Below are 10,579 nucleotides of genomic sequence, written 5' to 3' on the forward strand. Positions count from 1 at the left end.
CCGAATCCCTTGCTGCGATCTCCAACGGCCTCTCGGATCTGTTGGAGGAGGAGGAGAAGAAGAGGAAGAAGAAGTCGAAGGCGACTGATCTCGTTACCCCTGCGTCGACCAGCATGGAGTCCGACGAGGATTTCATGAGCGTCGGTTCCAGTCCCGATGACTTTCTGGACACCCAAGGCAGTGATGTCGAGAGTCTGGGCGACGGTACGTGATGATGCTAGCTCTTAATGCCCTCCCTCTCTCTCCTACACTTCTTCTGCATTGTGCGTCGATCGTAACACTGACCCGTATTGTTCCTGGGGAAACAGACTTCGGTGACGAATTTGACGGCGGGTTCTCCAAAGACAAGGATATCATCGCGACGAAACGGAAGCCGTACGAGGTAGAATTCAAAGTCCTGAGCCCGGACGATATCGAGCAGCAGCAGAATGTGCAGATCAACGAGGTTTCCTCGATTCTCGGCCTGCCCCCAGAGTCGTCGGCTATCCTGTTGCGGTACGGACGGTGGAAACGCGAGAAGCTGATCGAATCGTATATGGATCATCCGGAAGAGACCCTGGAGGAGGCGGGCCTGGGGACCAACTTTGAGGGAACGCCGAAGACCGAGGTGGTATCCGGGTTCATGTGCGAGATTTGCTGCGAGGATGGCGACGAGCTCGAGACGTATGCTATGCGCTGCGGGCACCGCTTCTGCGTTGACTGCTATCGCCACTACCTGGCCCAGAAGATTCGCGGGGAGGGTGAGGCAGCGCGGATCGAATGTCCCGGCAACGACTGTCACATGATTGTGGACTCGAAATCATTGGGATTGCTTGTGACGGATGATCTACGGGAAAGGTAAGATGGACCCGATTTCAAGGGGGATGTTGCTCACAACGCTGATGTTTTCTGGCAGATACAAAGCTCTTCTCATGCGGACGTACGTCGACGACAAAGATAATCTCAAATGGTGCCCTGCACCGGAATGTGTATATGCGGTGGATTGTCCTATCAAGCAGCGTGATCTGCGCCGCATTGTGCCCACAGTCCAGTGCGACTGTAAGCACTACTTCTGTTTTGGATGTACACTCAACGACCATCAGCCTGCACCATGCATGCTGGTCAAGATGTGGCTGAAGAAGTGCGAGGATGATTCCGAGACCGCAAACTGGATCTCCGCCAACACGAAAGAGTGTCCGAGATGCCATTCAACGATCGAGAAGAACGGTGGCTGCAACCACATGACGTGTCGAAAGTGCAAGCATGAATTTTGCTGGATGTGTATGGGACTGTGGTCGGAGCATGGCACCAGCTGGTACAACTGCAACCGGTACGAGGAGAAATCCGGGTCGGAGGCCCGCACTGCGCAGGCGCGATCTCGGGAGTCGCTGGAACGGTACCTCCACTACTACAACCGATATGCCAACCACGAGCAGTCGGCCAAGCTGGATAAGGACCTGTACCTGAAGACGGAGAAGAAGATGACCAGTCTTCAGTCGCAATCCGGTCTCTCGTGGATCGAAGTCCAGTTTCTGGACACCGCATCGCAGGCACTGCAACAATGCCGACAGACCCTGAAGTGGACGTATGCGTTCGCCTACTACCTCGCGCGCAACAACCTGACCGAGATCTTCGAGGACAATCAGAAGGATCTAGAGATGGCCGTGGAGAGTCTGAGTGAGATGTTCGAGAAACCGGTACCAGAGCTCGCAAAACTGAAGGTCGATATTTTGGACAAAACGGCTTACTGTAACAAACGGCGGGTGATTTTGCTGAGTGACACAGCAGAGAATTTGAAAAATGGTACGTTCTTCCCTTTTTTTTTCTCTTCATACTTGGGGTGAATGGTTCACTGACGATCAACAGGAGAATGGTCATTTAATGTGGATTGGTAGAGAACAGACATACTACTAAACTCCTTCCCCTCCTCCCCCTTCCCGTTCAACTAGAAGCAAGCATAAGGAATCACGACGTGCATGACAAATAACCAGCGCATATGGATTTTCTTTCTCCCTTCATCATCGACACTTATATTTATCTCTTGTTTATCTCAGACAGGCGCAACCCCGATTGTTCCTTACTGTATGTATCTCTACACATGACTACTTACAGGGCGAGACCATTTTCTGTTTGCACTCATCCTCTATGTATGTGATACTGGCCGCCTCATTTTGTTATTACAGTCTGTTCTTTTTTTTTTTTTTTGAATTGGCAAGCCGATATGGTTGCGAGGATGTTATATTTATATATTCTGATTTGTCTTGAAATTGGCGACCTCTCTTCTTAGCATGTGTATTTTCTTGAAACTGTTTTCCATGGGAAAGAGGTATTTAACATGCTGCGTCTCGGAATCTTCTCGTTTAGCTGGAATGAAACAAACAAAGACAGCTAAGTATACATGTTTGGCCAGGGGTACTGAATGAAGCCGGGTTGGAACCAAGTTCTTGTTTTAATTGTTAGATGTGCACGTCTCATTCTATCCCGTAGTGGCGACAACTACAGAAGAGCAGTTGTTAGTGAGTATCATAGTGCCGGAAGTAAATAGCTCTCACACTGGAAGCGGGACGGGGAAGAAGAACTGAGTCTTGAACTAACTAGACTGGACAGTAAGTCAGGTGCTTCATGTGCCGTGTTTCTATCTCCTCGGAACTTTTCGATCCTGATGGGTCCTAAGTCTTGACTCTCCTTTTTTGGTCCATGGTTTAGGTAATTGATCCATCGATTTGATGGATTTTAATTCTTCCATTTCCCTTCTGGAATAGAATGTCCCACTTTTTCTTTTGTCGCGGCTGAGCTGGGTCCTGACAGACAGGATTGATCTTAGATTCTGGATGGAGTAGTCTGCAGGATGTAGGAGATGATCAAGTTGGGATTGATTGGGGATCATTTATTTTTTTTTCTTGTTGAGTTTCTTTACCAGGCCTCTTGTTTTTTTTTTCTCTCTCTCTCTCTACTTCTTTACGGGCTTCTATAGTACGTTTACTAAGTGGCTGTAGAGAGTATAGGGTTTGACTTTGAGTCGTCTGTCTGGTGTTGGGAGGGTATACTCATTCATACTAAAGAAAGAGGATGTCCGAAATCTCAATCAGATAAGACAGCGACAATCAAAGGAACCCGGGTTCAAGGTTCCCGTCCTTTCCTTTTTTTTCACTTTTCGGATCATCGGGGACGCCTAGCCCCGAGAGGGAAAAGCCAACTGGTGGACGGACTGGTGGACGGTGGAACCCACGGATTCCGCTTGATGCTGTCGGGTCACCAATGAATGATTCCTCCGCGGTTCGGCGGTTGGAATAGACTGCTCTACCACTAACCACTGGCACTATCGGTCATGAGGCAGTAGAGAAGATGGGAAAGAAAGCTTTTCAGTACAGTGGAATCCGGAAAGGTGGCGGAAGTGCTTTGGAGGGTGAGATGTTAGATCTGTGACTTTGTGGCTCAGAAGAGGCAGGCCCAGTTTGTCAGCCCTGAGCAGACAAACTGGGCCTGCCTGTTCATGACATGTGGGCATGAGGGCAAAGCTCCGTCATCGGACTGGGGACGAGATGCCTCGGTGTAAAATTATTGCCTAAGCTTGGGAGGCTAGCCTGTTCTAGGTCGGGGTAGCTGATTCAGCGATCCCGACCGGGGAGAGGGAGAATAATACCGAGAGAAAATCAGGACTGTCGCGATGAACGAAAGAAGAAACACAAAAGAAAAATTGATTGAGAAGGACAATGCGAATCTATGTGATGATATTGTACCTACCTATATCGGGCTCCCCAAAGCACAGTTGTAGTGAGAAATCGCGTGGCTAATTGTACCCATATCAATCCATCTATTTACTCACTTATCTGATATGATCGACTCGAGGGACAATCAGAAGTCACAGCTACTGTGATAACTAAGGATCAAGCTTGCAGGAAGCATATTAGCATGATAGTACGCCTACTGTGTACGGTACACTGTAAACACTGCATGAATCAGCATGGTTCCCAAATCAGTTTGGCCCACTGCCGGACTCTCTCTCCCCTTCAGATCCTGACCGTACCATTACCGGACATTCCGCTTTCATACCTCGTCGTAGCTCCCGAGTCCCAGTTGGCCCCAGTCTAGCCTGGAAGGGTCAGGTACCATACCGTCAGAATGGTAACCAGTCGGTACGGGATACTTGCTGCTATCGACCTGCAGGCGGACTTTTTTGGTTCACCATCCCAAGAATTATCAGCATTTCTTCGTTTCCTGCCTCTCTCCATTTCTCCCCTCATCTTCCCTACCGCATTGATTCTTCCCCGTACTTACTCGGGTTGAGGCTGGTCTTTTTAATATCTCTTTGTTCTCCTCCCTCTTCTGCATCTCCTTACATTTCCTCGAGAAACGCCCTCTCTTTCTCCCTACCGGTATACCCACTTTCCCAGTCCCCTCCGCCCGGATCGGCCTTCCCTCTCCGCTCCGCAAAGTCCGTTTTTCTGCGTCGGCATTTTCAGGCCTACAGCTTTGAAACCAACTCTCCTCGATCGCCCTCGGAGCTCGCTTCGCCTTTCTTCTCCCACGTATCTCGTCGCACCGTAGCACTCGCTACGCTCAGAAAACCTCAAGAGCTCAATGGCGGTCCCCGAACAGATCCCCGGGCAAGAATATGAGTATGTGGTTCTTGTCCGCTCTTCAGTCCACATTTCCCTGCCTTGGTCGGCCATGCCCTCCACCATCCGTGGACTCAACACACATCTGCGGAGGGGGGCATTCTAGGTCGCAGTTTTCGCTACACTCCGTAATTGGAACTGCGCTGCTTGGCTACGAATCGCCAGAGACCAGGAAATAACGGCACACCCTTTTTCTGTAATGACCACCCGCTAACCGCAGCCTGATGATAACAGCTATGAAGCCCTCCCCTCCAACTACGGCTTAGGCGCCAATATGTTGGCTGGCGCCTTTGCAGGAATTGCAGTACGTGCTAGGACGAGCAGAAACTTATCTTCGAAGTGGCTGGGGTGTGCTGACCATGGGGGTCCTTATTTTAGGAACACTCTGTTATGTATCCGGTAGACTTGTTGAAGGTATGTGGCTCATGCGAGTCGTGGCACCAAACGCGATTTTGCAGAAGCAGTGCGCAGGAATCTCAACTTGGCTGGGAGGACTAACACCTTGACAGACTCGCATGCAAATCTTGCATCCTACGACTGGAGGGCTCTACACAGGCTTGACTAATGCGGTTTCGACGATTTACCGGATCGAGGGCTGGCGGACACTCTGGAAGGGTGTCTCGAGTGTGATCGTTGGCGCTGGTGAGTTATTAGCGAGAGCAGCAGGATCGGAAATCTCGACAGATGACTGACTGGTGTTTTCCCGTCGGACAGGTCCCGCTCACGCCGTGTACTTTGGAACATATGAAATGGTGAAGGAGATGGCGGGTGGTAATGTCGACGACGGCCATCACCCGGTCGCGGCAGGTGAGTTGCAATTTCCGCAGATGTGAAGCGACACGGGCGCGATGGCTGACTGACCCCAAATTACTAGCTCTGAGCGGTGCTTCTGCGACTATCGCTAGCGATGCCTTGATGAATCCCTTTGACGGTGAGTTTTTGTGCGACTGCTCGACTTCGCAAAGCAGCCTCTGACTCCGCGCAGTGATCAAGCAGCGTATGCAGGTGCATGGTTCGGTACATAAGAGTCTCCTTCAATGTGCCCGGTCTGTTTACCGCACGGAAGGTTTCCAGGCATTCTACGTCTCCTATCCCACCACCCTCTGCATGACCGTCCCCTTCACCGCCACTCAGTTTGTCGCCTACGAGTCCATTTCCAAGATCATGAACCCGTCGCAGGATTACGACCCGTTCACGCACTGTATGGCCGGTGGTCTGGCGGGTGCGTTTGCGGCCGGTCTGACCACCCCGCTCGACGTGGTGAAGACGCTGCTGCAAACTCGGGGTTTGGCGCAAAACGAGGAAATCCGCTCGGCCAAGGGTCTCTTCAACGCGGCGGCCATCATTAAGCGGCAGTTTGGCTGGAAGGGCTTCCTGCGTGGCGCTCGCCCCCGCATTATTTCCACCATGCCCAGTACCGCTATTTGCTGGTGAGATCGATCCGGCACCAAGCGCTTGGAGAAACATTTCGCTGATCGTAATTATCTAGGACCTCCTACGAGATGGCCAAGGCCTACTTCAAGGGCCAGCCGGACAACTAAGCCCACCTTTTCATTTTTCCTCAACAGCCCGATCGCATGAATCCGACACACTTCAGCTTCCCAACCCACTTCTTCGCTTCCCTTCCTCTGCACCTGATCCCCCGGGGAGAAACACGCAACGACCCCATCCCACCTCTGCATCGCTTCCCCCTCCCAAAAAAAACATTCAAGGATAGAAATAATAAAATCACGACTCAGAAAATAGCCCAAAATACTTCGATTCGATGGAGAGAAAAAAGAACGAACCTATTATCCAATGTATCACATGCTAGGAGGAAGGCAGACATTGCAGAAGACAGGGTCCCTCAGTGACACTATCTGGGTGCTGATATAGGGGGGCTTTGTCCTCTTCCGATGTTTCCCTCGCTCCTGGTTCCTCTGTCTCCTGCTTGGTTCTCAGTCTTGCTACACACTCACTCCCGTCATTTCGAGTGTCAATATCATCATTATCATCATCATCACCACCACCACCACCACGACGATACCCCCGACCTTTCACATATCGCCAAGTCCGAAGCCCAGACTCCGAGCGACTCACAGTCTATCTCCGAGCTGAGCTGGAACCATGCTTATATTACTCTTCTGACGTGTTATTTTTCAATTTTCTTGACCTGGATGGGGTTTTCTGTTTGGCTGGATGAGTTGGCTTGATGGCGAAAAGTGGACCATCAGGATGTGGATTGGCGGTTGCGCAGCTGCTGTAATTACTGCTGCTTCTTGGTTGGTTCGAGGCCTTCTGATTTCACTGGGCCTGATGTATGCTTAACTGGTAGGCGTTGACGGGACGCAGAGGGGAATTATCTGGACGATTTTCCTTTTTTCCTATTTTCATTTTATTTTTTGGACTGTCAGGTTGGTTTACTACATCTTCTTCCTCTCTGCACTGCACTGCATTTTATTCTTAGTCTTTGCTGCGCCGCTCGGGATACACTGCGATTGATTCATTGTGAATAAATTTCTGTATGTACGTTATATAGAGGGAAACTGCAGGAAGAGGCTGATTGGTTTGTTGGTTGGTTTTGAAGTGGATGGAATGATCAAAAATATGAGACCCTTTTTTTTCAATGTCCATCTCAATAATTTGGAGAGGAGGCGAAGAGGCACTGCAAAGAGAAGGAGGAGGGGAAGAAAGCTGAGCGTCCAACGAACGACGTCACTGGGAAAAATCGGAAAAAGGACATCCCCAGACCGAACCCGGCCAAACCCCCTCCAGTTCCAGTTCCAGTTCCAGTTCCAGTTCTCTTCCTACGTGCTACTACCGACTTTCAACTTCTCTCGCTCTCTTTTTATTCCTCAATTCTACTTCCACCCCAACTGACGGACTCTTCTCCACCCACTCAATTGGTTGATCTGCACACTTTTCCCCCGCCACTCGTTTCTCCTCCGTCGATCTCCCTTTAATCCCTCCTTCTCCCTCTCTATCTATAAGTAAATTGCGGGCGGGTCCTGCAAGACTCCCGCTCCATCTCCTCTTCCCCCTCCTTCGACTTCGAATGAATGATGCGCCCCAAGCCGGCGTCTTCATTGCAGAAGACCTACGATGATTGCTATTTGATGTGTTCAACTGCCGTCTACTTTGAGGGTCAGGTCTGTACCTTTTCCCCAGCATTCTACCCCCCTATACTTCAAGCTAAACTATTCCGATTCTGTTAGAATAATGAGGAGGAAGCCTTGAGATCTTGGCGCTCCGCCCTGGAAACGATCTACTATCACAACGCTTATCGAGTCCCCGCCAAGTATACCCCCAAGAACGAAACCGAACGGGCCTTGCAGGACTCCATCCGTCAGTTGGAGCTGCAATGCCGCGAGCGCGTCGATCTTCTGCAAGCCCTTCGCGAAAGCAGAAAGGATACATCGGGCAAATCGCCTCCGCGAGCCACCCCCGGTTGGATCGGCGACGGGACCGTCCCCGCCGTTGGATACACCGATCTCTCCAAACCGCCCACCATTCCCGGTCGTCCGACTCCCACCACCACCGTCAGTTCGGAGTCAATCCGACGGGAGTCAGCCAGTGCCGCCACTTCCCCCACCATGCCGGGCACCCCCGCCCTGCGCACCCAGTCGCATTCCCCGAGCAAGGCCGATTCGCGCACCTCGAGCCCCGAACGGCGGAAGCAGACCATGCCTTTTACCCTGCGCAGTTCGGAGATGAAGAAACAGAGCAAGAAGAAGGACAGCTCCCGCCGGAGGGATCTGCGGCCGGCCGCAGCCTCTCAGGCCGCAGGGCTAGCCTGGGGTAGCATCTACCCATCCTTCACGCCGCCAGACAGAACGGCCAGTGATGCGGCATTGGCCTCGACCCGGGCCTCCAATGACTCGAGCATCCGAAAAGAGTCGGCATCCCGCCGTCCGCTCTCCGGCGACGAGCGTGTTCCAAGGAGAGCAACCCATCCGGCAGATGACCCCGACGAACGTCGACATGGTCGCAAACCCCGTGCCTCAGACCAGTCGGTATCGCATCGGCCCTCTGCACGGAGAACGGCAACATCCTCCTCCACTACCACCCCTACGACATCGACGCACCGCAAACCGGTCGGCGGCGAAGTTCGACATCAGTCCTCCAATCAGTCGCTCCCCGCTTCGGTTGAATCGCAATCAAGGAATGTCGGTCGGCCGCAGCCTCCACCTAAGCCTTCTATCAAACCGAAACCAGTCTCCCTACGGTCACCCCATCCCACTTCCTCCCCATCAGGTGTGTCACCACACCCGCCGGAAGGTTCGGGCACGCCGCGAACCAAGCCGGCATCTCGTCCACGGATTACACCCACCTCGTCAACCGATGGCAGGCTGGTCCCTGGGTTGGATCGCCTGACGCTCTCACCCAGCAGCGCGAAGGTCGCTGCTCAGTCATCAGGGGGCATGAATCGCACGGTAACGCCTCCTTCCAGCGACCCTGAATCATCCGGGCCCAAGTCTACGGATCCTGACGAGGAAGACCTCGAGGAAGAAGACGAAGAGGATACCATCATGAATGTGATGAATAAGCTCCCCAAAGGCGTCGATGCGACGGCTGCGCGCCAAATATTGAACGACATCGTTGTCCGCGGCGACGAAGTCTACTGGGACGATATTGCCGGTCTGGACGGAGCCAAGAAGGCTCTCAAAGAAGCCGTGGTTTACCCTTTCCTCCGGCCCGACCTCTTCTCGGGTCTCCGCGAGCCGGCGCGCGGCATGCTCCTCTTCGGACCGCCAGGCACGGGCAAGACGATGCTTGCCCGCGCGGTGGCCACCGAATCCCGATCGACCTTCTTCTCCGTCTCGGCCTCCACGCTCACCTCGAAGTGGCACGGCGAGAGTGAGAAGCTCGTGCGCGCGCTGTTCGGCTTGGCCAAAGCTCTGGCCCCGTCCATCATCTTTGTCGACGAGATCGACTCCCTGCTCTCCGCGCGCTCCTCGGGCACCGAGAACGAAGCCTCCCGCCGCTCCAAGACCGAGTTCCTCATCCAATGGTCCGACCTCCAACGCGCCGCCGCCGGCCGCGAACAGAAGGACAAGAAAATCGGCGACGCCAGCCGCGTCCTCGTCCTCGCCGCCACGAACATGCCCTGGGACATCGACGAGGCGGCCCGTCGCCGCTTCGTCCGGCGACAATACATCCCACTCCCCGAACAACACGTCCGCGAACAGCAACTCCGTAAACTGCTCAGTCATCAGAACCACGAGTTGACGGATGAGGACATCGAGGTATTAGTCCAGGTTACGGATGGTGAGTTTCGCCTACGTTTCTTTTTGATTCTCGTTTAAAATAACTAAGACATCTATCACAATTCAGGCTTCTCCGGCTCCGACATGACCGCCTTGGCCAAAGACGCCGCCATGGGCCCGCTCCGCAACCTCGGAGAAGCATTGCTGCACACCCCGATGGACCAGATTCGACCGATCCGGTTCCAGGATTTCGAGGCGAGCTTGCTCTCCATCCGACCTAGTGTCAGTAAGGAAGGGTTACAGGAGTATGAGGAGTGGGCGAGACAGTTTGGTGAACGGGGGGGATAGACAAAGAATATTCGGCATATTGACCTTCTTCTTTGGCCCCTGTCTTCTTAACTCCTTCTTCCCTGTTCCTGGTTTCATTGTCATGGTATTCTGTTGGCTTGGATGTTTTGTGGAGGGAGTCAATATTGCGATCTGCTTATGGCTATACTGTACACTTGGTTCTGGGGTCCGGGGTATCGGGTATGCGATGGGCGGTCAGGTTAGGGTTGGGCACTCCGGAGTGTTTTGCTTTTCTCTCTTTCGGACAGGACAACTTGAGTACAGGCGTTCTTGTGGGGGTGGGGTTTGCTAGGCTCTGGGAGAAAATGGCGGGGAGTTGGATTTGTTTTAAGATGGACGGCCGCGGGCAAAGGCTTTTTTTTTTTGGTGTGTTTCTTCGAGGTTCACTATCACGGGAGGATGATTTCTGTACTCTGTAACTGTAACTGTGCGGAGCAAAAAGGGGGG

The 10,579-nt window shown here is 52.7% G+C and overlaps 3 protein-coding genes across 3 annotated transcripts; all 3 read left to right on the top strand.

Moving 5' to 3' along the window:
• Nucleotides 1-134: 134 nt before the first annotated feature.
• Nucleotides 135-1,874, top strand: ASPACDRAFT_53539 (RING finger protein; the record flags this gene model as incomplete). The annotated part of the gene is made up of 4 exons (XM_020202761.1): nt 135-204; nt 309-837; nt 896-1,782; nt 1,846-1,874. The coding sequence occupies 4 exons, from the start codon at nt 135-137 to the stop codon at nt 1,872-1,874; spliced, it is 1,515 nt and encodes a 504-aa protein (XP_020054340.1).
• Nucleotides 1,875-4,488: 2,614 nt separating this feature from the next.
• Nucleotides 4,489-6,337, top strand: mrsA (putative mitochondrial carrier protein). Its single transcript, XM_020205570.1, has 8 exons — nt 4,489-4,598; nt 4,833-4,902; nt 4,977-5,012; nt 5,108-5,240; nt 5,313-5,405; nt 5,473-5,529; nt 5,584-6,028; nt 6,088-6,337. The coding sequence occupies exons 1-8, from the start codon at nt 4,561-4,563 to the stop codon at nt 6,137-6,139; spliced, it is 924 nt and encodes a 307-aa protein (XP_020054341.1). The 5' UTR covers nt 4,489-4,560; the 3' UTR covers nt 6,140-6,337.
• A 1,028-nt stretch (nt 6,338-7,365) lies between these two features.
• Nucleotides 7,366-10,496, top strand: ASPACDRAFT_122858 (putative AAA family ATPase). Its single transcript, XM_020196576.1, has 3 exons — nt 7,366-7,726; nt 7,793-9,845; nt 9,912-10,496. The coding sequence occupies exons 1-3, from the start codon at nt 7,640-7,642 to the stop codon at nt 10,130-10,132; spliced, it is 2,361 nt and encodes a 786-aa protein (XP_020054342.1). The 5' UTR covers nt 7,366-7,639; the 3' UTR covers nt 10,133-10,496.
• The last annotated feature ends 83 nt before the right edge of the window (nt 10,497-10,579 follow it).

The sequence above is a fragment of the Aspergillus aculeatus genome (assembly GCF_001890905.1).
Source record: "Aspergillus aculeatus ATCC 16872 unplaced genomic scaffold ASPACscaffold_12, whole genome shotgun sequence".
Taxonomy (NCBI): domain Eukaryota; kingdom Fungi; phylum Ascomycota; class Eurotiomycetes; order Eurotiales; family Aspergillaceae; genus Aspergillus; species Aspergillus aculeatus.